The 27656-nt window shown below is 29.3% G+C and overlaps 7 protein-coding genes across 8 annotated transcripts in view; 4 read left to right on the top strand and 3 right to left on the bottom strand.

Moving 5' to 3' along the window:
• Window positions 1-10368, top strand: part of LOC109595255 (gamma-aminobutyric acid receptor alpha-like) — a 31377-nt gene extending 21009 nt beyond the window's left edge. The window contains exons 3-10 of the mRNA XM_049969721.1: window positions 546-613; window positions 1762-1985; window positions 5684-5766; window positions 8344-8529; window positions 8993-9145; window positions 9195-9328; window positions 9380-9508; window positions 9560-10368. Of these exons, the coding sequence (XP_049825678.1) occupies window positions 546-613; window positions 1762-1985; window positions 5684-5766; window positions 8344-8529; window positions 8993-9145; window positions 9195-9328; window positions 9380-9508; window positions 9560-9964 (1382 nt within the window). The 3' untranslated portion in view covers window positions 9965-10368. The remainder of the gene's footprint in view (window positions 1-545; window positions 614-1761; window positions 1986-5683; window positions 5767-8343; window positions 8530-8992; window positions 9146-9194; window positions 9329-9379; window positions 9509-9559) is intronic.
• Window positions 10369-10537: 169 nt separating this feature from the next.
• LOC126266217 (uncharacterized) lies at window positions 10538-12509 on the top strand. The gene is made up of 4 exons (XM_049969731.1): window positions 10538-11206; window positions 11257-12076; window positions 12127-12275; window positions 12327-12509. Exons 1-4 carry the CDS (start codon window positions 10592-10594, stop codon window positions 12447-12449), a joined length of 1707 nt encoding a protein of 568 aa, XP_049825688.1. The 5' UTR covers window positions 10538-10591; the 3' UTR covers window positions 12450-12509.
• A 323-nt stretch (window positions 12510-12832) lies between these two features.
• Window positions 12833-14360, bottom strand: LOC109595277 (inositol-tetrakisphosphate 1-kinase). Its single transcript, XM_020010596.2, has 4 exons — window positions 14019-14360; window positions 13867-13965; window positions 13132-13807; window positions 12833-13079 (listed from the first exon to the last, which is right to left on the bottom strand). The coding sequence occupies exons 1-4, from the start codon at window positions 14127-14129 to the stop codon at window positions 13018-13020; spliced, it is 948 nt and encodes a 315-aa protein (XP_019866155.1). The 5' UTR covers window positions 14130-14360; the 3' UTR covers window positions 12833-13017.
• Window positions 14361-14459: 99 nt separating this feature from the next.
• LOC109595274 (nonsense-mediated mRNA decay factor SMG9) lies at window positions 14460-16586 on the top strand. Of its 2 annotated transcripts, none has more exons than XM_020010594.2 (6): window positions 14460-14642; window positions 14693-14921; window positions 14978-15330; window positions 15451-15807; window positions 15862-16009; window positions 16068-16586. In XM_020010594.2, exons 1-6 carry the CDS (start codon window positions 14598-14600, stop codon window positions 16259-16261), a joined length of 1326 nt encoding a protein of 441 aa, XP_019866153.1. In that variant the 5' UTR covers window positions 14460-14597; the 3' UTR covers window positions 16262-16586. The 2 variants fall into 2 exon arrangements, with proteins under 2 accessions (XP_019866153.1, XP_019866152.1); XM_020010593.2 differs by having other exon boundaries at window positions 14461-14642; window positions 14972-15330.
• A 672-nt stretch (window positions 16587-17258) lies between these two features.
• Window positions 17259-24111, bottom strand: LOC109595254 (uncharacterized). The gene is made up of 5 exons (XM_020010563.2): window positions 23999-24111; window positions 19018-19225; window positions 18833-18963; window positions 17593-18780; window positions 17259-17484 (listed from the first exon to the last, which is right to left on the bottom strand). The coding sequence occupies exons 4-5, from the start codon at window positions 18565-18567 to the stop codon at window positions 17371-17373; spliced, it is 1089 nt and encodes a 362-aa protein (XP_019866122.2). The 5' UTR covers window positions 18568-18780; window positions 18833-18963; window positions 19018-19225; window positions 23999-24111; the 3' UTR covers window positions 17259-17370.
• On the bottom strand, window positions 19395-21090 carry LOC109595262 (serine/threonine-protein kinase RIO1). Its single transcript, XM_020010578.2, has 2 exons — window positions 19891-21090; window positions 19395-19838 (listed from the first exon to the last, which is right to left on the bottom strand). Exons 1-2 carry the CDS (start codon window positions 21031-21033, stop codon window positions 19455-19457), a joined length of 1527 nt encoding a protein of 508 aa, XP_019866137.1. The 5' UTR covers window positions 21034-21090; the 3' UTR covers window positions 19395-19454.
• Window positions 24112-25399: 1288 nt separating the features above from the next.
• LOC109595263 (larval cuticle protein A2B-like) lies at window positions 25400-26271 on the top strand. The gene is made up of 2 exons (XM_020010579.2): window positions 25400-25630; window positions 25855-26271. The coding sequence occupies exons 1-2, from the start codon at window positions 25619-25621 to the stop codon at window positions 26239-26241; spliced, it is 399 nt and encodes a 132-aa protein (XP_019866138.1). The 5' UTR covers window positions 25400-25618; the 3' UTR covers window positions 26242-26271.
• Window positions 26272-27656: the final 1385 nt, after the last annotated feature.

The raw sequence follows: 27656 nt of genomic DNA, 5'->3' as shown, positions 1-27656 counted from the left end.
AATTAATTATTCAAGATGCTTAATATATTTAATTAAATTGTTTCGTACTCTGATTAATTTAATATCTAAAAATTTTAAAACTATTACAAAACATGATTATTAAATAAAATAATTATTAATATTATACATTGTAAATGTATAATTTAAATCTAAATATCAATAAAAAACTATATACTTATATGTGTATTATAATTAAAATGTTTGTTAACATAAATTGAATATGTAAGTTTGCAGAACGTACCTGAAGACTAATTACAACATAGTTGTTATAAAAAATAAAAAAGTAAACTCATTGTTACTTTGACTTGTTATCGTAAATTATACTGTAATTAATTTGAAGTAATTCACCGCAAAACAAATGTCAAAAACTCCAATAGAATTTGTTTAATCATGACGTGCAAATTATCTCAGAGCCAGTTCCCGCAATTATCCCAAATCACTACCCCCATATCCACCGAATTAAACTCCAATTAGCCAAGTCCTGGACATTATCGTCCGGATCGTTGCACCGTAACTCCAGATAGAATCAGACCGATTGTCCGCAGGTCCGCCGGCCGTCGTCGAGGTTGACATCATGGTCAGGAGCATGGGACCCATCTCCGAGGTGGACATGGTAAGATAAAATCACTAATCGTCCTCGTGTGTCGGATGAGTCGCGGCTAACCGCAACGCACTGTCTGTTTTACACCGTTTAATTGGTGGCGGTTTTGGCTGCTACGACGTTATTTCCTTTATTGTATTGTAACTGTTTCTGTCTTTCTGTTGTTTCGTACATATTGTGTTAATGTGAAATTGTATATGATAAAAGGTCTAGATAATAATGGATTTTTATTAATTCACTTATTTTGTTATTATTATTGATTTATTATTGTAAAGGGACTAAAAGATTGATTAATTATTTGTTTGCGAATTTTCTTAGCGAAAGTAATTTATATAATATAAATAATATCAAAAATCTAATATATATACTTATAATATATATGATAATTACAATTTAATATTTGTAAATAAATTTAATCAACACTAATCTAAATCACGTTGCAAATTACGTGCTCTTATGGACTGTTTACATAAATCTATTTAAATTTGGAACGCAATATTATACAGTTTTATTTATACTTATGTGATTTAATTTGGTTAATATATAATACTATGTAAAATCAGCCTCACAATTATTGCATCGTAAACTAAATAATCAACGTTTGTCTTCAAAATTCTATCAAGAAAACACTGATGAATGAAATCATTTAAATCAATAATATCAAAAATCTAATATATATATATATATATATATATATATATATATATATATATATATATATATATATATATATATATACTTATAATATATATGATAATTACAATTTAATATTTGTAAATAAATTTAATCAATACTAATCTAAATCACGTTGCAAATTACGTGCTCTTATGGACTGTTTACATAAATCTATTTAAATTTGGAACGCTTCCACATTAATTAAAGCACAAACTGATACACCAAGACAAAGACATCCTTTTGAACAGTTTTATTCATCGACTGTCCTTTACAGAGCTGTTATCTAAATAAAGAGCATGTCATATAACTATATATTCGATTAAATACAAAATAATAAAGCCAACGCGTCAATATGTTTTGGCTAATAAATCTCTCAATATAAAATAATATCGTTGCGCAAATAAAAGGCAGTAAATTAGTTTGATCGCAATTAAAATAGCTTGTCAGCATCGAAATTTATTAACAGCATTCATCAATTTTTCCAGACCTACTCCATGGACTGTTACTTCCGACAATCCTGGATCGACAGGAGACTGGCGTTCTCCGGAAACTCGAGTGATACTCTAGCTTTAAGTATATCGATGTTGGCCAGGATCTGGAAGCCGGATACTTATTTCTATAATGGGAAGCAGTCTTATCTTCACACCATCACCACGCCAAACAAATTCGTTAGGTTGTACCAAGATGGAAGAGTACTTTATTCATCAAGGTATTTTTTTACTATTTAAATTATATAAATTTAAAATCACTATAAATAATTATAATATAAAAGGATTATTTTAATTAATTAAAATAATCTGCATAAAACAGTCACTCACAAACTTATACCGTTATTAAGTAATTTTGTTAATATATAATACTATGTAAAAACAGCATCACATTTATTGTGTCGTAAACTAAATAATCAACGTTTGTCTTTAAAATTCTATCAAGAAAACACTGATGAATGAAATCAATTAAATGTTGGCAGTTGAAGAGACGCTTTTGCTTAGGTTTATAGCAGTAATTAATTGGATGTCAATTATTATTTTGCATCTACCACTTACAGGTGTACAAGTGAAACTATGCAAATTCGCTGGGGATTGAATACGCTGTTAATCTAACTTTGTAATTAAATATGAACTTGAAACTTTTGGATGTTTTCGCATCCAGATATATCAGCCTGAGTCTAATTGTATTCATTATAATGGAGCATGTATAAAAAATAATTAAATTTAATTTCGAGATGCTGGAATAAATGACGTTTTTCTGATTGTGATTTATAAAAGTACGTTCCTAATTTCATTATTGTACATTTTTTGGGGCATGACGTTATCTTAATTGAATCAAGTCTGCGTTTAATTTGTCCCTTGTGTATTGTCACAAAGTGATTTCATTCATTTTATTTTAGGTATATTATCGACTTATTTAGACAACATTTATTAAAATATTTTATTATATTTTAATAAAAATTAATAACCATTTCTGAACTACCAAAAGTTAACATATTTTATATGTAATTGAAAAATCTATCTAAAAAAATTTAAATGGGGTTGTTCTAAATTGAAGAAATCAAATGAAAAATGGAATATTAAATTTCTACGTTATTATAAATAAAAGATGCTCATATTCTAAAAAGATTAAAAATTACAATAAACAAGTAGTTATTTTTTTTTAGTTTTCAGGCATAAATTATCATATTCTCTTTAGAATTTTTTGAATTTCAGTCAGTTATATTTTTTGTGTCTATTATTAAAAGTAAAAGAAACACTAAACTAAAACAAAATTATTTATAATAAAAAATCACAAAATAACAAAAATTTATATTCTGGTCAATTTTGTAGAGTGGTGTCCCTAACGGCTGACGTAAAGTAAATATAAAATATAGAAGACATATCAAAGAAAAAATTTCCTTTGATTCTGAAGTTCATCGAATTCTTTACAAGCAAATTATAAAATTTTATCTTTTTTAATGTTTTAACTTATTACCATCACTTTGTTTTAAGAGATATGGCAAGAAAATTAAAATAAAAAATGTGGCAAATGTACACACATACATTTTTTATAACTCTTGCCTTGTTAATCATTTTCTTTATTCTATCAAATTATGGTTCTAGTTATATTATATAAAATTTAAGAAATCTAAATACATATTTGGAAAAGTTCATAAAATTCTTAATATTTAAAAAATTATAAGAAAAAAGGAATATCTTTATTCTAAAAATACTTCAAATACTCAAATGTAAAGTGGTGGTCACAATTACAGTAACTTATTGAAATATATTTAAAAATTGAGTAGTGTTTGAATTTGATGCCAGTATCTATAATGTTTATTATTTTCTTTCTTATTGCTGAGACTACTATGCAACTGGTCAATCTAAACATATTCTTTAAAAAATTCCGTTCATCCTTATTATAGTAACTTTTTAGAATATTTACAATACCAGTCATAAATAAAACAACAAATTTATTTTTAAGAAATAAATTCTAAATTCATTTTTATTTTTAAATTAGTACATGAAATTAGAAACAATATTTATTAATTATCTTTTATCAGCTACTAAAAACAGATTAAAACTGTTTATTGGTATTGCTGTACCTTTGACTGTTCAATAAATAAATAAAAATCATAAAAATTATATAAAACGGATTATGTTTAAACTCAAGTGTGATATCAGTAAATTATAGGATACACTATCTGACAAAAATATGGTTCCTTGATAACATCCTATATGCATATGTTTTTATTTGACTAGAACTATATGTCCAGCTCAATTCAGAAAAATATATGTAATATTTTATAGAAAATAAATATATAGAATTAGCTTTAGTAATGAATGAATATAGAATTTGCTATAATAGTAACTACCACTTTAACCATATATACAGTAGGAAAAGCGTTAGGCCCGTCTGAATTTAGAGAGAGACATCATGCATGACAGAGACAGTAGAAGTTTATCCCATGGTGGGATATTGCACATGATGTCTATTTTTTGTACTGTATATATATATATATATATATATATATATATATATAATTATAAAATTTGAGAGTTACGAATATTTTAAAATATCTAAACAAAAATAAAAAAAAATTTTAGGAAAATCAATAAGAGAATACGATATAAACTATGAAACTAAATCATTTTAAAGTTATAACAATCACCTAATTCTTGTATTTTCATTGAGTGTCTGATAAATATTTGGCAATCAACCCCAGTTCCGCAAATAAAAGCAAAAAAACATCGATATCCCTAATTCCCCATAGAAGTAGAATTCCATTGAATCGGTCTAACCGGCATTCCATTAAGGAATGGAATAACGGACGTCTCGTGGCCCGCCATTGACACCGGATTTCGTTCAATTGCTGTTTATGGTGCGTACACGGAACGCGGGGGACCCACCGCAGTCGGATTACAATGAACGATATCGGCGGCACTTTTTTCACCCCCCCCCCGCTCTGGATTTATGGAACGTGCACCGAATGAAATGCCGTGCCGGAGACGGCACCCGGGCCAACCGGGCATAAAATAAAGGAATTACATACGTATTTGGATACGAAAACGATTCCGATGATCCGATATTAAATACAAATGTGGGAAAACAGAAATTTCAATAATCCGCAATCGTGTAACACTGACTCGAAACGCTCACTCAATTTTGAAATGGATTTAACGCAAATGTTCGGTTAAAACGCCAAATTTAATGAACGCACAAAAGACGTTTAATTGAGTGAAGTATTAGTGAATGGAACGCAATTATTATCAGTACGCAATTAATATTTGTTTGTGCACAATGCGTCGAACAATTTACGATCAGACATCAAAGCGCGAATCGGTATTGTATCCTGCAGCACGTTTCATTTAACTGCAATTCTGGATGCACGTCTGTCCGTACATAATGGATTGATGTATGATATGTTGACGTGTTTCAAGTCAACAAAAATCTTGTTAGGACTCAATATTGGCAGTTTGATGCGCCGATAAATTTCCTGTCCAGTTTGATTTTCAATTAAGAAAATATTCCAAATTTTCTAGGAAAAATCTGTGTATATATTTGCAATAATTATTCTAATGCTTAAAATATGCATGATCAATAAATTACAATAACATTTGCACAACGAACATTTGACAGAAGACAGATTCAAACATAATGAATTATGATTATTCCCGTTGAAATATTCATTGGGACTTGTTTAAATTGATCTAAACTCGAACAATTACCAATTAGAATACTAATTAGCAATATGCCACACGAACAGTTTATATGTTGGACTCGACTAATTTATCTTAATCCGCTTGTTTTACAGATAAATGGATTCGTTAAAATTTAACATTTAATTATGTGTTTGTGTGTTCCACTAATTAATCACAGACAATCAGTGACATTTTACCTTTGAGATTAGTTTTCAAAGAGAAGTTTTTGCAGGCTGACCATCAAAGCAGGATGTCCGATGAATTTAGAGGATTTCCCTATGGATATTCAGAGATGTCCACTTAAATTTGGATCTTGTAAGTATTTAGAAAAATTATTATTTTTTGTATTAATAAACTGTATATCTTTTATTTTACATCCCTTCTGACTATGCTATTTACTTTTTACCTCATTGCATTTAAAACTTTTTTTTTTTTGTCAAAAATGGTGTATTTGTGAAAATTGGCATGAGTTTAAAAATTAATTTTAATAACACATTTAAAGAGTGTTGTGAAAGTGAAGCTAAAGAACGTGAAGGTCTTTCCGAAACCTATACCAACTAAGAAATTAGACAATTGCGTAGAAAATCCTCATTCAACATATTTGGAACTAGACCAGTTATTAAACTACAATTACATATTGGACTAGTTGCGCATTCGCCATTTTTAACAACAGTTGTAAAAATGGTGGATGCGAAACAAAAAATTTAATTAAAACATTCAAATAAATTAGGATAAGATATTTGAAAACATAAAATTAATTGCCTTTTGGATGTAATAGTAATTATACAATTTGTTTGTGCATTCACGATATTTAAACATTTATTAAACACCAAAATCATATTTTTTATAGTATGTTAAATGTTACTTCACTGTTTGAATAAAAAAAATTTAAATAGTACCTGTTAAAAATGGATCTAACAGCGGATAAAATAAATTACTTTTAATATAATCAACTTATTCTTAGAATTTGTGTTAATAGTAACTAATTATTGGACTAGTTGCGCATTCGCCATTTTTAACAACAGTTGTAAAAATGGTGGATGCGACACAAAAAACTTAATTAAAATATTCAAATGAATTAGGATAAGATATTTGAAAACATAAAATTAATTGCCTTTTGAATGTAGTTGTAATTATACAATTTGTTTGCGCATTCACTGTGTTTAAACATTTATTAAACATCAAAATCATATTTTTTATAGCATGTTAAAGGTTACTTCACTGTTTGATTAAAAAAATTTAAATAGTACCTGTTAAAAATGGATCTAACAGCGGATAAAATAAATTACTTTTAATATAATCAACTTATTCTTAGAATTTGTTTAATAGTAACTAATTATTGGATTTGTGCGCATTCGCCATTTTAAACAGAAGTCGTAAAAATGGTGAATCCGAAACAAAAACCTTAATTAAAATATTCAATTGAATTTGGATAATATATATATATATATATATATATATATATATATATATATATGGAAAATGATTTTTTTCACAAACTATCATTCACATTTAATACGGCTTGTAATATTCATATTTAACAATAATTTAATAAAATTTAAATATTTATATATAGTATATAGATAAATACTATGACAAATCAAATAATTTTGCCCAATTCATTTTTTTATTGCACTATAATAATCCTAAAATAGACAAACAAAATTAACACATAATCCAAAAATAAAGCCATAGTTGAAATAAACTTTTGATCGTTACAGGAAGAAAACTGTAATAAAAATTATGGCTAATATAAATTTTATTGGCAATAAAGCATAAAAACATGATTGTTGTCATGCACGTCTATAAAATCATTATCTGCTCGTTACATAGTTTAAGGTAATAAATCTTTATTGTCTGAATTGAATTAAAGTACACGATACGGGAACAAAGTAATTTAAACCTCACGATATAATAATCTTTAAGAAAAGTACAAAGAGCGTTGCACAAATATATTCGGTGATTAAAATCGAGCTTCGATATCTTATTAAGTGAATCCCCGGGAGTAGACGTTTCCGCTCATGCATGCGTCCTTCGGGAGCGAATAAAAAGTCCCAGTCCCTTTGTGCACCGTTCTCATCGCAGTCACATCGCTTAAATACAAAAATGAAGGTTAGCAAATTATAATCTACATCGTTGTTCAGTATAAGATAAATTTCCGTACGACAAGCTGTATCTGAAACGAGTTTTGCGCCCGATGCAGCCATAATAAAACTGGCGAAGCTGTTTCATTGGTTTTAAGTCGACGCTGTACAAAGGACACGGAAGAGCGCGTGTAATTTGCAAGCACAAAACTAATATTTTCCGACAAATTGAACTGATGGCAAATTTCCGTAAGGAAATTTCAATCGTAGCCCTACGCTAGGAAAAATTGTGAGAGGAATTCAGCAAACGCAATTTAAATTGCATCTGTCTCATCTTAGGACACTTCTTAAGAACAAATTATGACGGGGCTGTAGGTTTTTACAAACATGTGCATTTATGTATCCTTAAAGCGACATTGTCACAACAATATTAATTTTTACAATATTTAAAACGAAAAATGTATTTAATTCAAATTTTTAACAGCCATAATAATATTATATCAAAATTATAGTTGTATTCTGTAAAAAATACTATTTTCATGAGAACGTAATCTCAGTTCGTCTACATATTTTCAAATCGTGGGAGTCGTATATAAAGGACCCGCATGAAGTTTTTATCAAAAAATATAACTCTTTGAACCTTCCTTTACCTGTATAAATTTAGTTTGTTTCGTTCATATTTTCTTTTGAATTAAAAAACAAATATATGTAATTCATTTATTCTTTAGATGTGCATTTTTTATTTAATGAAATACGACTTCCGTTTTCAACTGAAATATACTAATTGGCTTTAATAATCATATTTTAGTTGGATACACAAACCAGGACGTAATATATAAATGGAACCAGCATCGTCAGGTGGCAATCGCAGAAGACATGAAACTGTCACAGTTCGACTTGATCGCAACTCCCGCAGCAAACAACACGGATACGTTGCCGAACAGCGATACCCTAACAGGTTATCGCCCTAGCATCAACACTCCTATTCACCTTAGTAAGGTTTACACTCCACCATTCACATAAAAGAATTAGATTCCCTATCATTAAACAAAATTTAGTTAGTGCAAAAGTGAAGGGAATTTGCAAAATGAAATTTCCAGCACCTACAGGTATATTATTTAAGCAGCTTGTCGGCTATAATTACGTCAATAGTATTACAGTTAACCCCATTAATGTCCTTACAGCTAATATCCTTATAAACTTGAAATAGGATATTACGAAACCACAATCCTCGCCTTTATTGAAATCTACTTAGTAAAGTCTAAGATGCAGCACCACAAGATCTTACTCAAAATTATACCTATTTGGCAGAGCATACAAGTTTGAAATTACCTCACACATAAACACCCTTATAACAAAAATTATTGATTTTATACACGAGGTACAATGAATTCAAACATTTAAGACATTTTATAGTAAAATCAATCTTTATACTTAATATATTTTCATTGTTATAGCTGAATATTCGATGCTTTTGGTTAGTTTCCATCTTCAAAGACACATGGGGAACTTTCTAATACAAGTTTATGGCCCTTGTGTGTTACTGGTGGTATTATCCTGGGTATCTTTTTGGTTAAACCGGGAAGCAACAGCTGACAGAGTCTCTTTAGGTAATTCATTAACCAATTCGAAAAACATAGTTACATGTATGTATTTTAGGTATAACAACGGTTCTCACGATGACATTTCTTGGACTGGAAGCGAGAACAGATCTACCAAAAGTTCCGTATCCCACAGCTTTAGACTTTTTTGTATTCCTGTCATTTTCTTTTATCTTTGCTACAATTATCCAGGTATTACTTTTTTTAATTACTGGGAAGTAGTACATACAAATTTTATATTAGTTTGCAGTGGTTCATTACTTTACCAAGTACGGTTCAGGTGAATGCTACTTCAGCTCTGACTTCAACTCCGACTCCAGTAGCGACGAAGAAGATTGGGTCCCGGTCGAAAAGGAAGTTCACACGCCGACGGTAAAAATTTATCTTTATCAAATCGCACGTGCAAACATTTTGAAGTTATAGATATCCGGATCCAGTACAAGAAAGAATAGCACAGCTTTGCCCTACGCCAGCTATCACACCAACGACCACCTGTTGGAGGTAATTCCCCTGTCAGCCTGCACGATACCATTGGCTCCAGCCAGACGTTCTTCGTGGTCGACATTGTCCGCCTGTATTGGCAAATCCGAGACCAACTCTAATTACATCTCGGGACCAGAACCTGCGATTTCTGCAAACAAACCTCCATATCCGAACCGATCGAAGCACCATCGTAAGAAAAGACGTACTCCGCGGTTCAATTCTGTCTCAAAGATCGACCGAGCGTCCAGGATATTTTTTCCATTGTTGTTTATTACTATCAATATGTTTTATTGGTACTCATATCTGTCCAGAACGAATCGAATACAAAATTTGAATGTCAAGTAGAAAATTTAAGTGGGTTGGCTGGAGCACTTACGATTTAGAACCCTGTTAGATTAAACTATATTTAGTGAGCTTCTTTTAGAATAATTTTACGACTAACAGACTAATTAAATATATATGTGTACCCAATTGAGGAGGTACTGTATTAAAAACTGCCATTATTTATTATTTATTTGTTCATTTAATTTTGCATCAGATAATTTACGATAAAACTAGAGAGTGTATATGCTATAATATCGGTGGATATGAGGACCAATGTAAAATGTTTTGTGCTGTCACTGGACTAGTTTAGCCACCAACAACAATATTTGAACATTTCTTTCCATAAATTAATATTACTGATTTGTACATTTAGTGTTTCTAAAAGAAGAGGTGCCCGGCAATATACTATGTAATTTTGTTGAAGGTTGAATTGTATTTTATTTAAAGATATATTAGAAAATGTTTGATAATAAATGTTAACTATAAATCGTGTTTCATTACGGATTAAAGATGTAAGCTGACATCGTATAAATACTATTCACATGTTTTAAATGTTATGTTGAAATGATCAAATTAATTTTTGAGTGTCAAAAATTGACATGTAGCAGTTTTTAAATAAATTTGGGCTAAATTACCAACCAATTCACTATGTTAAATCAAGGCCCTTCAACACGAAGCTGTTCGGATGCCCAAATTATCTTCTTGAATGACATTCAGAAAACAATAGTGTCATCAATTTTGAATCAAATGCACGATTATGAAATGAACTCTAAGAATGTCTTAATTTTAACTAGCACAAACTGCAAAGAGAGCAAACAGCACACAATAGAAGATACTAGCGATCTGGATAAATTATTGCAATATCAGAACGAATTAATGAATGATACACTGAAAATTGCCATACTAATGTACAAGAATCAATTTTTGAACAATGTTATTACATCAAAACAGTTCAAAGAAGGAATTGTGCCGATCTTATTACTTAAAAGGTCATCTAACGATGCACAAACTAAAAACGTAGAGACTTCAGTTGAAACAACAGGAAAATTAATTCCTAACAAATATATGAACTTGCTTATTAATAATGAAATCATATTTATCTTTATAAATATACTAAGAAATTTGAATAAACCTGATGAATTTAATAATGGTGGTATATCGGACTACTCGAGAAATTTGTTAATAAAGAAATACATTGAACAAATTGTCAAGAGGGCAACTGAAATAGAAAAACACGTCCCCGATCACAATTATAATTCAAAGGTAGTATTTTCTCTTCTGATACAAGACTGAAATAATTTCTAATTTTCTAGATGAAGCATAATTGTCCCACTGACGACATAAAGTATGAAGTATTTAATTTATCCATGAAAATACATAGAGCAAAAGTCCATTTACAGCGACATTTATTCAGTCGTATTAATGAGCTGCTCATATTGAAGGGAGTGCTAGATAGAATACACAAAGACAAAGAATCCACAATCCAAGAATTGTGTACAAATGACAGACGTTTAAATGTGTTTATAAAAAGAACATCTCCTGATCACGTTATTAATCAACTAAAGAATGCAAGACAGCACGTATCGAAAGACATTAAAAGGATAAACAAAAAGATGACTCGAGTTAAAAGAATTGAGGCGTCTCTAAGCAATTATGTTGATGACATATTAAGTGGGCAACCCTTTAATTCTGTGAAAATAAATAAATCGTACGGTTATTTTTCTGAAACAGACCCATTTATGTCGACAACTTCGTATGTTTCCGAATATTCAAAGACATTTATGAGTAGAAACAGTTATGTAGAGAACTGTACCACAGAAGAAATTAAAGAAGAATCATCTAGGCCAGTATATACCAAAACAAATTTAGTAAACACTGAATTAACGAACCAAGGTGTGAAATATATAATTCGTTACAGAAAAGCTCTTCGTCCCAAACGCAAACCGCAAAGTGAGATGGCATTATCTAACTCATTTTGGGAGTACTCCGGCATTATTTCTGATGGTAATATTTTTAAAGCAATACATAGAAAATACAGCTACGAATTGTTTACGACTAAGAGAATGATCAGAGACTACCCAGATTCGTCATCTATTGGAGACAATTGGACCAACTGCGAGACGGTGTCAAATAGTATGTATATAAATGTTTTTTTATACATTTCTGTCAATTACACTTTTTAGATTCAAAAACTTGTATGAAAAATTTAATAAAAGTAACAAAGTCTACGAAAAGTGTGCAAACGAATAACGAAGATTATCCCATTATGGATAAGCCCTTGCAGAAAAGTAAATATGTACAATGTTTTATAGAAAGCGAATCGAATGTTGAGGTACTAATCTTAATTTGAAATTGATATATAATTTAAATTTTTGTTTTCTAGTTTTCTAATACAGCCAAACGTCAATTCGACAGGATAATTAGGGGCAAATCCAGAATACCCATACCTATAAAAAGATATAAGCATTCGGCAAAACTTGGTTTAACATTGTGTAAATCTGTATGATGTTAAATCTACTTTGTTATTTAGTTTTTACATATAAATGTGTATCACTGTTTGCTTAAATGTGACGTTTTAATCCTCTATTTATTTTGTTAAAATCGTCTTCGTTATAAGATAATTTATAATTTTTCTTTTCCATTTGTTTTTTTTTACTAATATTTTAAGTCCTGTATATGGAAAATATCGAATTTGTTTCAAAATGATTAATATCAAGATAAATTATTATTAATATATTAAATAAATTTCCTGTGGAAATAGAAAGTAAAATAATGATTTAATTTATTGTTACACTTTTATTGACAATGCTCAATAAATTGTGAAAATATTCTATTGTTGAAGAAGCATTTAGGAATTGTGGTTGGTGGTGATGGAGTACAATGATTCGATTATAATTTTCAATAATTTTATTTTTTCTAAAACAATAATGAGGAAATAGGCACCTTTATAATATCTTATAAAAATCTTTTTTGGTTCATTCACTTGTTCTATTTTACTTTACAGATGACCAGAAATCAATACAGAATCTGTTGAGCAAGTGGCTATTTGGCAGTTTTCAAGTTTCTATTTTGTATCACAATTTCTTTTTAACGCATTCAATCAAACATTCATAAAAATTCGGAAACCCGTCGTATCCTGCAAAAAATCATCTGTGTCCAGAATTTCGTAAGAATCTTAATTTACAAACCTGGAAATGCATTTACATCAATGATCCAATACTTCCCTGAGTCTTTTTCAATAATCACATCTATTCCTAACAAATCCATTTCAAAAGCTTTCCTCAGACTCTCTGAAATTATATCTATAATTTCAGGATTAGGTTGTACTTTACAAATCATTTCCTCTGGATCAAGTATTGACAATTCACTTTGAGAGCCGGCTTTTGAAACGACCGCACTATCAAAAAATATAGTTTCACTATCACAAGCTTTGTAATTTTTCAATGAAGGTCTCTCCACACAGGAATGTTTATCACCTACAGTAAATATTTTATACAAAACGGCATTGTGTCTTATAAAACTTTGAACCACTGACGGAATTCTACAATTTTTAAGGCCATCCTCATTAAATATAATGGACATTTGATGTGATATTTCAGAGCCATGTCCTTGTACAGCCTTGCATAAAAATGGATATGTTATATTTGACTTTTTTAATTGATCTTTAATGACCGAAAGGTCGGGGGATTTTAATACGCAAAAATTTGGTGTAAACACATTATTTAAATGCAAATTAGTTGAATTTATTATACTATATGTTATGTATCTATCTAGCAGATTACGAAGACTTGGTAATGGGTCTATTACTTTCAAACCAGGATGTTCCTCTATGTAGTTTTCAATGTTAGTTAACATATACCTTTGCTAAAATTTACAAATTTGTAAATATAAGATACACAGCAATTTTATACTTGGGTACGAACCTTGAGATCACCTTCATTTGCTGCAACTATTGTGTCAGTTAACTTGTGCAGAAGCACACAAAAAGGTTCTTGCTTCTCTATATTATCATCTAGATCCAACTAGAATAATTGACACTAAGTATTTTAGTCATCAAGTATACTTACATACTCACTTTAAATACATCAAATCCATGTTTGTTACAAATTTCACCAAATTCCTTTAAATTTAGCTTTTGCAGTTTCTTATCGGACATACAAATGGCTAAACGTTTATTTTGTGGCATGTTTAAATCTCAACGTTTAATTAAAACTTATTAATAACGATAAATTGTTAAATTTAAATACATAGTTGCCGCAATTTTCTGATCAGACATAACCTTAAAATGTGAGTTTTTAGGCCAAGATACGAAAAGTAACGGATATGTGATAAAAAAATATTTATATTTGCCATATAAAATAAATAGTTTTTGAAATATGCGTATTAAATATTGTTTTTACGATGGTTTTTATACTTAAGCAGAAGTCAATTTTTAATAATGGATGTATAAAATATTGTTAATAATAAGATGATGTTTGGATATTTTCAACAATACAATTATTTTAATATTATCCAATATTTTTTTTATTACATTTTGTTTAATTCTATTATTATCGTAACCTCAAATTTAAATATATAGAGGAGGAAGATTAACCTGACATATTTAACAACAATAAATATCAGAACAACAAATAAACTTACAATACATTATAAAATGTCGGAACGGGGAAAATATCACAAGAAGAAATTATTCCAAAGGGTAATTACTCTAATATGTTCACATTACATTTTTCTACATATATGTTGCAGGATCAAAGTTTTGGAAGAGGAATTTTCAATAATAAATCAGACAGTTACGGTGGGTCTAAATACGAAAAAGATTCCAAAGACATATCTGCAGATACAAAAATTAAACAACCTACTATTTTATTAAAAACAAGAGAACCACATGATGAGGCTGGTGCCTCACCGAAACGCAATAAAAAAGATTCTGAACCTTCTGTTACTTTAATTCCTTCAGTTCCAAAGGATCCAGAACGTAAGTATTACTATTATAATCCACTATTATTTCTGATATTATTATTTCAGCTGTAGCTGCTCCTAAAATAATGACAAAATCTGAGAAACTCCTAGAGGATGGTGTGTTATGCAATGAAAGCATACAGGAGTATCTGCAAGAAAACAATGACTTTCTAGTAGTTGGAGTAATAGGCACACATGGAGTAGGAAAATCAACAATAATGAATTTCTTGTCTCAAAAGAGTGTAACTGAAGAATTCAAGAAATCAATATTTAAAAATAACATAAACCTGAGTGAATGTGAAGAATTTTCAGATCACTCATTTGCAGAAGATGACAATGAAATATTTAAAGTACAATCTGAAAGTGACTTAGAAAACAATGTTAATGCAACTCATGGAGTTGATATATTTATTACTTCAAATAGGGTAAAATATATAAATATTTAACTTGTTTATTACAATTTAAGGCATTTATTTACAATAGAAAAATTACATATATTTAAAAAATGTAATTAATAATATTTATCTACCAAATATTGTTTATAGGTGATTTTGTTGGACTGCCAGCCATTCAACTCTGTGGCAGTTCTGGAAGACCTTATCAAACATGAAAATAAGCGAACAAGTTTGGTCAGTGAGTTTATACCAATTGAAAACAGTGGTGAAATTCAAGGGCTGCAACTTGCTGCATTTTTAATGTCAGTTTGCCATGTGTTGATAGTAGTACAAGATTGGTTCTTTGACTGCAATGTAGTGAGATTTCTGCAAAGTGCTGAAATGCTTAAGCCAACAATTTCTAATCCTGAGGATGAATTGACTGAGCATTTTCCAAATCTGTTACTCATTCACAATAAGGCTCAACTGGAAGATTTCTCTCCTAGTAAATTTAAATCAATGCAAAAGGTGAAATGTGATTTATTTACTTCTTTCAAAAGTAATATTTTATTATATTTCTAGATATACAGAGAGTTATTCAGCAAAACTAAATTACATATAGACACTCACATGGGATTAGGAACTGGACGGATTATCAATTACCTCAATCCAGAGAGCTGTGGGGCTCCAATTAATTTATTTTTAATACCTGACATTGACCCATATACAAGTATAATATTGAATTCAAAAAAATATCATTGTTTATTTGTTAATATTATAATTTTTAGAATTGGTTTATAATGGACATCCCTCAATAGAAGAACTTTTCAAAAAGTTAAAAAGTAACATTTTGGGTTCGACAAGAAACGCTCTTACACACGTACAGTTAACGGAAAAAACTTGGCTGGTTTACTGTACAAAGGTCTGGGACACTGTAAAAAAGAGTCCATTTTTTGTGGAGTACACGAAATTAATGCCTTAGCATAAACGAAAGGAAAGTATTGGTTATAGTTTGCACAAAAGGAACCTTATAAAGGGTCTAGATTTGTTTGTAAGAAAAACCTGAGCGTTCGAGTTCGAAGTAATTATATTATCACAGAATAATTATACTCTGTGGTATTATGTTGGTTACATAATATTTTGTATAATTTCAATTGGATATAATTAGGAAAAAACAAAATGATTCACAATCATTGATGTTTTTGACCTTTAATTATGCTAAATAATTCTTGAGATCTTGTGGTATAATACTTTCAAATAAGTGTGTACATGTTCAAACAATAAATGATTCTTAATAACAGTAACAATCTTTTTTTTTCCTTTTTTTATTAACACGAAAATTAAGATAAATTATACTTAATGAACATAATTTTGTATAATTATGTTATTATAACTTCCTAATTAAAAGTTAATAATATTTCCAATTTTAATACTAAAATATGAACAATATACATTTAACAATATTTTTAATATTCAAGAAAGAAATTTAGAATAAGACATCTTTTTCAACAAAATAGAAAAGAAATAACAGAAACAGCATTAACTAATTTTCGAAATCATAAATATTTATCATCAAATTGTTAATAAAAATGTATTAAATACACCTATAGATAAAATGCTTATAAATTTTAAAATATTAAACAATTTTTTGCATAATTCTACAATCATGTTTGAACGAAAACATGTTTCAACAATAACAATTTTGAAAAACTACTCCCTAAATAAAACATATGATTCAACATTAAACATGCACTTAATAATATAATAACATAATATAATAATATAGTATAAGAACAAAGACTACGCATTTAAATTTATTTAATTGTGATATGTAATAAGTGTACTATAAATCCAAGTTGATTAAATCATTTACAATCACAAATTGTTTCTTACTTACACATAAAGGAAATATTAAAGAAGAGACTGTAACAAACGTAGACAACACATAGTCAAAAAAGAAAGTATAAATTTATTGATATTACTATTTAAAGTCGTATACAAGAGTGCTCATAAATGTTGTGAATATAGTGTTATTTAAAAAATAATTAATGTTTAATAAAAGCTGAAGATTTTTAAACAGTAATATCATATTTAATTATATACGGTTGCTAATAACGGTCTCTTTCTTAATTCGATGGGCTTGTACGACTGTTGATAAACACTCGCCAAGCGCCAATGGTCCGGGTAATCCACTCTTTTCCGATTCTGCAAAGAAAAAGGTGCTGCTAAACTATCGATTTTATACGCCTTTAAACGGCATGGATCTTTTTGCAGAGGAACTCTTAAAATTTTTACAATTGGTCGATTACTTACTTTGTGAGCCAAACCAGCCTTAAAAGCCATTTTGAATTCGTTTTTGGGCTTGTTCTCTTTCCACGGAACTGGTTTCTTTTGACAGGCTTGGCAGTATTTGTTCTTTTTCTTTTTAACAGGCTTTGAACAATCCTTGCATTCGGCTTGTATGTCTTTTATAGCCTTTAAATCTGGCACACTTTTATGAAAAGATTTTTGTGATGATTCTGATGCAATTTCTTCATCAATTAAATTCGTGGCACTTTTTGCGCGTTTCTTGCTCGAAGCAGAGCTCGACTTACTGCTTTTTTCCGAACTTGTTTTGGGTCTCTCAAAGAAATTATTCTTAATGTCGTCGCATTCGTTCCTGTGCTCAAACAAAGGTCCACAGCCGTGTATTCCATCACATTTCGGCTCTTTAATTACCCCTAGATCGTTTTCCTTTGGCGTGTGTACCAGGGTGAAAACTGCTGGCGCTTCAGACCCGTTTGATCCGTCGATGTGTTTTGGTCTAACTGGTTCATCGTCGGGGTTTTCAGGACTCAAGTCCCAGCAAATTGCCAAGTCTATCGGCGATACTTTACTTTGCCTTATGAAGCGCCATTTCCTATCGAAGCTACTAACACTGCTAGGTCTATTTTCGTGTTCATTGATGATTTTGTTGTGGATGCAAGTCTTCGGTCTGAACACGCGCATTTTCGTGCATCTAGTTGGACCGTACGCCCCATGTTCCTTCCAACCTATGCCTGTCACTTGGTTTTCTGCGTCAATTGCTAATCCTGGGTCTATGCCGTTCCGTTGCATTTGCAATTTGCGATACATTTTATGAGCTATGGTGTCTGGCAGAGGTTCGTGTTCCAAGTTTTCCTTGTGAAGTTTCTTGGCCAGACTGAAATTTGAAATCGCTGCCAATATTGGTGAGCCAATTTTGTAACTTTTAGTGTGTTCGGCCATTGGGCATGTTCTGCACATCATTTCTCTATGTTTTTCGTACATTTCTTCGGCTCCTTTAGTTAGGTCAATCTCAGGTGGAGGATTTTCTCGAGTGAAATCTTCTGTGGTGGTTTTTGGAAAGCCTTGCACCTTAATGGTTTCGGTTTTGTGGAAACGTTCTTTGTCCAATTCTTTGTGACTGGGCGGTTGATCCTTTTCGTTCGTTAGATCTCCTGGTACATAAGGGACTGGTTCTAGTTCGACTTTCTTGTTTTCCTGTGGATTGTATTAGTTGAAAATATGAGCATGAAATATGATATAAACTTACCTCATCCTTAAAAATTGGATCAGGAATAACAGTAGTTTCTGCATTGTTAACAATATCTTGAATAATTTCGTGTTTCTTTCTTGGGAACGGCTTTATTTCATCATTTTTTCTTAAACCATTTATTTCATAAGCTGCCGAAGTTAAAGTATTAGGCAATTTGCAGTTATTATTTTTATTTGACTTACCAACTTTTTTAGATATTTTCTTAGGAAAGTCCCAAGCAGTTAGATAGGACGCCCATTGATTATCTTTGCTTTTCTTAATTCCTGGTAATAAATGACCCCTCGAATTTGCGATTGGACTCGTACAACCTTCACGTTGTGAAGGCCTGTGATTGAAATTTTTTGGTACTTCCCAATTGCTTAATGTAGATGGTTTAAATGCCTGATTGTACTAAACAAAATTATATATTTATTAACAAAATGGCAGAATTTAGTATAGATCTGGCTGTTTGTGAGATCTAGAGATCTAATAAATACATAATCCACAATTGAAGTGATCAAGGAGGCATAAAAAAGAGACACAATAAAATGTTACATACTGGATAAATAACTAAGGCAAATTATAAATAATTATTTATTTTTAAATATTTCATTAAAGAAATCACAGCTTTATCATTAAGTTACTTCTTCATATTTCTCTTCTTAATATGTTTCTTGATTTTTACTTTCCTCTTCTCAGCTTTTGCTTCTTTAACAGCTTTTTTCCTGTTTTTCTTCTCTTCAGCAGTTTCATCTTTGGGTCTAGATGAATCAACAAAACCACTTTTTTTCTCACCTTCCTCTGAATCACTTCCTTCAGACTCTTCCTCCTCTGAACTCTCTTCATTTTCTAATATCTCAGGTTGTTGTATTGTGCCACTTAAGTCTGATTTCAAACCTACTACAGTTTTGTAAATCAACTCTTCCCCTTCACCAGATTTTGCCTTTCTTATATCCCTTTCAAAATCAATAACTTCAGTTAATCTCTTTGGAATATAAGCTTTTTGGAAAACTTCTTCTTCAATCTAAAAAAATAGTATTACAATACATTTATAAATAATAAATCAGCAAAAATACCTGTTCAGAAGAAGTCATTTCGGTCCTTTCAGAAGCAAGTTCTGACAATTTATCAAGGCATTCCTCCATGTTTTCTTCATTTATTGAAGGATCTGTTGTGAAAATAAATAATTCCTTAACTGTCATTGTTGCTACTCCTTTCTTTTGAAAAAAATCTGTTATATTCTTGCAATCAGACCTTAAGAAATCAAAGGCACGAGGATGATCATGCTCCACAGACTGTGAAACGTCAATTATACAAACTTCTCCATTGTGATACATTATATTGAACTCTGATAGATCACCATGTACTAATTTGCACACATTATACATCTTCCACAAAATAACAACAATTTCTCTGTAGATTTTTCTTGCCTTTGACTGATTAAGTTCAACATCCTTTAATATTGGTGCTGGCCATCCATTTTTACCAACAAATCTCATTAGTAACACATGGGACCTTAATAATATAGGTTCTGGCACGTTTATGCCATTAGAGAACATTCTTCTTAAGTTTCTCATTTCTTTTTCTGCCCAAGTTCTCACCATCTTCCTTGGATTGTGCTTACAATAACCATGTCGATACCTAAATTCACCCTCCACATATTTCTGTCTATCCTTGAATTCCAAAATTGAAGTTTTGTAGACTTTTATAGCAAACTCTTTGTCTGAATCTAAAGATGCATAATAAACATTTGCTTCCTTCCCTGTTGATATGCAACCATTAATTTCAGAGATTATATTCCGATCAAGGAGTTTAAACAAAATTATTCTTGTGGTACCATCTATTGCTTTCTCAACAGTTGCACGGTCACGTTTATCTTTCGTTCTTATCCTGTTGTTTTCAATACGTTTCTGTGTTTCTACTAGTAAATTTGTTGCATGTCTTGGAAGATCGTTCAGGTTTATCTTATTGGAGTATTTGGTCATTAGATTGTCACTTGTTTGGAAATTCGTTGGTCTGAAAGTAGACTGTTGAGGATTTGCACGGAATGTGTTTGCGACTGGTTTGTCGTCATCGTCGTATTCTTCATATTCTTCAGAGTTGTATTCATCTAAATCATCGTAATCTTCAACAGTTGGACTGTCTTTGGGATCATCAATTACTAAATTGTTAAGATTCACTTCATCAGCGTCACAATACAATTCTTCTTCAGAGATCATTTTAATGCTGAAATGATCAAAACACTAAACACGTTTTTTAAATAATTAGGTTATGTTGCTTTTCTGTTAGGTAAACTGTTAAGGCTGGTTTACATTTGACATGAATATTTAGGTAAATACACACTATGTCGCACGGATATTTCGAATGAAAATTATGAAAAAATGAGATGCAGAATACCAAAACATAATATAATAAATAAATTTATGTAAGTGTATTTATAACATATTTTTTTTAATATTCTTACTTTTATACCGACGAATATAATTTATATTTAAATCTTATTTAAGACAATTTATTTAATAAATATATAAATAACATAAATTTTATAATTGCATTAACTATTTAATTGTATAATTTCATAGACACACGCAATATTATAAAATTAAATTATTCTGAATATTAGAAATTTTTCTCATTATTCTTATTAATTAATAAGGTCCTTTCAGCTTAATAATATAAACAATGAAACGAAGTGAAATTTATATTTTTCTCTTAAAACAAAAAATATATTATTTTATATATAAGCATAAGCATAATATATAAAAATTATATATTAAAAAAATCTATATTCTAAAATTCTGACCTTAATCTTCAAGCTTCTTCATGAATTAAAAACAATAATTTGTAAATTTATAGAGTATAAATTATAATTACATATATTATTTTCTCTTTTGAAATAGGAAAAATTTAGAAAGAAGTTTTAGTTAACATATGTAAATAAAACTTATATAAATATATTCAAATTTTGGAGTAATTTTAATTTAAAATTTTAAGACAAAATATAAATTACACTCAACAAAAATATAAATTTATTTTATTGTAAATAGGCTCTCTAACAAACAAAGATTTTTTCGACTCACATGCGACATATGTCACAGTTATTCGGATACTATTAACTCGATGCTTAATCGTTCCCCTTCTGTGCTTTAGATCCGTATAAAATTAAGGGTGTTTCCTAATTGTCCATGTGACATCCCTTCATTGTTAAAGTGTCTAGTGGCGTTTAAGGGATTATCTCGCCATGATTTGTCGCAGTCCAATGCCAAAGGGAATAGCAGGTGTCCTTTGTAAATATCGCATATTTTTTATTTTTTCAATAAAGCCTTTGTAGCAAGATATCAATAATGTTGTGTCCTTGCATGCAAATTTAGATTCCATTAACGTATCCGTTTATATAATATTGATATTACAAATTAATGGAGCAAAGCACGGAACTGCACAAGAAAAACGAACAGGCGTAATCAATTACCGTTCAGGTTACATATAATTTATTGCAACAAGTTTATCGGTTTTAAAACGTACCTGAGTTATGTATTTTGTAAATTTTATTTATACCAAAAAGTCAAAAGCACGCTAACAAAAAATACTCCTCCACATTGACATGATTTATATGATTTCCTTGTATAATTCCACTTGATACATGTTTTGAGATTAGTGTATGTAAACAACTCGAACAAATGTTACAGTTGCACGCCCTCCCTCATGCGTGAAATAAGGGATTACGGGCTTTTTTTAGGGGATGGATAACACGTGCGAAATTCAATTGTGTTCGGGTGTCATTATACGAATTACTGGCAGGACCAGTCTTGTAGCAAATTGACACGGAGTCGCTAAATGATTGAATAATCGAATTTTGAGTGGATCCTGAAAACGGGACAATGGAGCTGCGAACGTGACCGAGATTTTTAAGTAATATATCTTTTTTATATTTTTATAAAACTAACTGCACATATTAATATAAACGTATTTAATTATTTCAATTTAAATAAAGATTATATATATTTTACTGGTTTTTATAATTTTAAATTTTAATTATTAAAAACATCTTTATCTTTAGTTTTTTTATAATTATGAAACCGTGGGTGTTTTTAGGCGTTTGTAATTAATAATTGTTTAATAATTACCTAACATATTTAAAAATTATATTATATATATTAATATATAATAAATAATAAATAAAAAAATATAATATATACAAAGAAGAATATTTAAAATTTTTTAAACATATGGGAAATGAGTAATTTTATACAATCTTTTTTCTCAATTTTTAAAAAAATATGAAATTAATGGTCAATTCAAAATAAGATTATTCACATTTTATAGAATTTATGAAAAATGGGGATATTTATAATTTTTAATTTGACATAAAATTAACATTTAAATTTTTAAAACTTAAATTTATTTATTAAATTTATTAATATCTCTCACTATAATAAATTTTAAAATTAATTTATTATTATCAAATTAAATTATAAATAAAATCCAAATAAAAATTAAAATGTTTATATTACAATATGATTGTTTTCCATATTAATTTTTTTTAATTTATTATATAATAAAGAAACTAAACAAAATTTAAGAAAGATTATACCTTTCTCTGGATTTTGTAAAATTTTATTTAAAGGTTTAAAGCACACATTTTAAATTCTATTTCTTGAAAAAAATGTTGGAAAATATTAAAATTTTTTAGAATTATTAATTAACAATGATCACTGAAACATCAAAAGTACATTAATTAAAATTTCAAATTAAAATTTGTATTAATTAAAATAATAATTTAAAAAATTTAAAGAAAAATAAACTTTGCTTTGAATAAATAGTTTTAATTAATCAAACTTTTAAAATTACAGTCTATAAAAGATTTTTTTTATTTAAAGAAAATTTGTAATGATTACTTTTTTATTATTTTTTAATCATGGTTAAAAAAATAATTATTTTTATTTGAATTTTTTATCATTTATTATTCACTTATTATATATTAATTTAAATTTATAAAATTAATTAATTAAAAAATGCAAACTGAACTCCCACATTGATCATTTAAAATCGTCATTCTAAAACCACCCCCAATATTTCCCCATCGAAAAAACCACATTGACAAAGTCACAATGGGACGAATCATGTTTCCCACGTCTCACAAACGCACCAGTTCGAAAGCCAATAATTAAGTGGTCCGGTACTAACCCTTCTTGGCCGCGGGCTGGAAACCCGACCCTCCTAACGTCCATTCATTTGTCGAAAATTCAAAACAGTCGACCGTGTGATTGATTAAAAAAAGTTCGCGACGTGCATTTGTGCGGTATTGTCCCGCCAACGCATTGACACAAGACTGACGGTCCGCGATCCAGGAATGCGAAGTCTTCTCGTTATCGACCCCGCCGTACAACTACACATGGCATACGAAAAAAATTGATTGATGTCACAATAACGCGTTCGGCACGAATGTTGCCCGAAAGGGTTGCTTTGCTTGTTATGTGGGTGGCTATTGCGGTGCACCACACGCTTTAATGTTATTTGGTATTAATTAATTCATTGTACACGTTATCAAAATATAATGTTCGGCTTTTAATAGTGAAATAGTGCGAACGTATTATTTAATTAGAACATAAAAGGTATTAAATTTATTTAAGTTTGTTACTCCACATCACATTAGATTTAAATTTGTTATCACTTAAGAATATATGTCTAAGCCAACTATTAAATTATATATTTTAGCATAAAAATAATAAATTGCCAAAGGAATGTGTAAATAAATATTTCAATTAAAAAAATTAAAATGTTCTTTATATTTAAGAGTTATTTAAAAAATAATTAGAGGTTTCAAAATTGTCAGTAATTTAGATGTTTGGAAAATATATTATTATATGGGCTATGTTATTCAAAATATATTTCCACAATTAATATTACAAAAATAATAAATTATATTTTTTAATTAATTTTACTAACTAAATAAAATAAATTGCTTTTACGTTTATGAAATTAAATAATAGCTTCAGGTTAATGAATAATTAAGTTAATAACACATTTTTTGTTCCTTCCTTAATTAATTACTGAGGTTTTGTCAAAATCAATACAATGGAAGAAGAGTAAATATAAACTTTTGTATGGCTTTAAGTCATTAATCAGGGAATCTAATTTGGAAATGAAGCTATTAAAAATTTATATTTAGTTTTAATTTTGGTTTGTTTCGATAATTCTTGCCTGGACTTAAGTTAGTAAATCTACTGCTACAGTGCTAACTAAAAAATATATTACCTTAACTTTTATGAAGTTAAAAAAGAGCATCAGACGAATAAATAAAAAAATAATAACTCATTTTTAGTTCCTTCATCACAACGTAAATTATTTTTTCCGGTACCAATTACCCATATAATTATCATTATAACAAATAAATTTACTTGGATTTAAAAAAAAATGTTTTAAATTTATGCGAACGATAGGTGAATATTTAATTAATAAAGACATATTACGTAGATCTGTCAATCATTAACTTAACCGAAAGTATAACTAACATGATTTATAAGTAACTGTCTCATAACATGAGAATCCTTTTTAGTTTGCACGTTAAAAAAAAATAAATGTAGATCCGCAATTAAAATAATTCATATGTTCATTTTAGTTACCAAACTTCTTGTTGGTAATTACATAAGAATTTATATAACAACCGAAATTCAGCGTTGGGTGTGTCGATCCAGATTCAGCAGCATGTGTGCCACTTTTATCCAATATATAAATTGCGAATTTTTTTAAATGGTTTATCACAGTTGAAACAGTTAACCCAAAGTGAATATCAGAATTGTGGAAATGGCTTTTAAGGTATGAATATTTTCACTAATTCATTAACGAGTTACGTTTCTCTACAACTAATTTTTTTTAATAAATTTTTAAAATATAATTAAAAAAATGTATTTCAATTAGTTTGTTAGAAAATAATTGTTATACTCACAACTAATTACTTTATATGCTTAACATTTAAGTAGTCTTGATTTTAATAAATAAATATTCAAACGAAAATGCTAATACTTATTTTTCATATTCAGATCTTAATTTTCGCCATCCTCCTCGCCGTGGCCAGCGCCGGAGTGTTGCCGGCCGCGCCCGTCTCCTACGCCACCGCCCCCGTCTACGCCAAACCGGGCGTGGCGGTCGCCCAGCCGGAGGACTACGACCCGAACCCGCAATACTCCTACGGGTACGACGTCCAGGACGGTCTCACAGGCGACGCCAAGAGCCAAACCGAATCTCGTAGCGGTGACGTTGTGCAGGGAAGTTACTCCCTCGTAGATCCCGACGGTACCAAACGTACCGTCGAGTACACTGCCGATCCGGTCAACGGATTCAATGCGGTGGTGCACAGGGAACCGCTGGCTGTGAAAGCCGCCCCCGTAGCTTATGCTAGTCCGGTTGTTAAAGCTTATGGACACTAGTTTTTGTTGTTTAGGTTTTAGTTAATTAATAAATTTGTTTAATTAAAGTGTGTGTTTATTTTATATGTTTAGTCATTTAATTTTTTCTAAAAAAAATATTATGATCTTGTAATTAAAATAACTTACTTTTTATTAAAAGAAAAATTGAGAGGTTAGTAATTACTTTAAAATTCTGAATTATATAATTCTGAATTATATAATATTCTATGAACGTAAATAAATAAATGTACAGTAGTGGCCATAATTGTGGTAATTTATTAAAATATAAAAAGTATGAGTAATCAGGTTTATAACCAAATTCAACATAAAAATTACAAAACAAAAAGATTTAATCATTAAAAATACATTTCAAAACCAAAGTAATAAGTATAAATATAAAGCTTTTTATTTACTTTACTATATAAAAACAATATTAAATTAATATTATTTTCATAACATAAAAAAGTTATGGCTAAAATATTTAATATCTTGCTATAATAATGACATCTACTGTATATAATAAATTATAAAGTATAAGTAAATAATATATAAAATATATATGTCATTAATTTTATAAATTTTATAAAAGGTAATAAAATATTAAAAAAATATATATATTATGCAAGAAACATATTTTATTGGAAGTATAGTTAATTTTAAAGAAAGTATTTACACATAATCTAAGTATATGTTTATTTCTATATTTATTTATTTAAATATATGAAAAATAAATTTCAAAATAATGATGAAACGAATAAATTAAGTTTAAGTTTCTAATTTTAATATGTGCCTACAATTATCAATATTTTATAAAGCAAAATAAATAATACTTGCTATTATTCAAATTTTAATACAATACTAAAAACAATTTTATCATAGTTAAGATTAATTAAATGTTTCTTACCACAATTCAAAATTTAAACAGACGTTTAATTAAACTTATTTATTGCAGTAACCAGGAGCACAAATTTAACTTGCTTTTTTGTGGAAACAATTCATTAAATGTCATAGTAAAAAAAAACATTGAATTTGCATGACTGCAACTGCAATTCTATTTTTGCCGGAAGTGTTCAGCACGAACATCAAGAAATTGTGTAATCCACTCATTAAACCGTTCATACGAAATTCACAGTTACTTACTTTTACAAACCTCCAGCAAAACACAACTAATTAAATTCTCTCACCTGATTTGCACTATAATTAATAGCCATATTCAATCACTAACACCAGTTAGTAATATTATGCGGTGTTACGTCAAGTTTGCACACTATTGAATTTTTTGGGCCCCAAAAATAATCGATGCTCGTTGACATCAACAAAAGCGAAGGCCTTAGATACCCACCCTAGACAACCGGGTTATTTTGTTCGAAGGGATGAAACACTATTTCAACCGGTCGATGTCAGGAAAATATTGAAAGAGAATAGGATGTTTGTAC

The sequence above is a fragment of the Aethina tumida genome, chromosome 7 (assembly GCF_024364675.1).
Source record: "Aethina tumida isolate Nest 87 chromosome 7, icAetTumi1.1, whole genome shotgun sequence".
NCBI lineage: Eukaryota > Metazoa > Arthropoda > Insecta > Coleoptera > Nitidulidae > Aethina > Aethina tumida.
The sequence above is the reverse complement of the archived record's forward strand: the minus strand, read 5'-3'. Positions and strand labels throughout refer to the sequence as shown.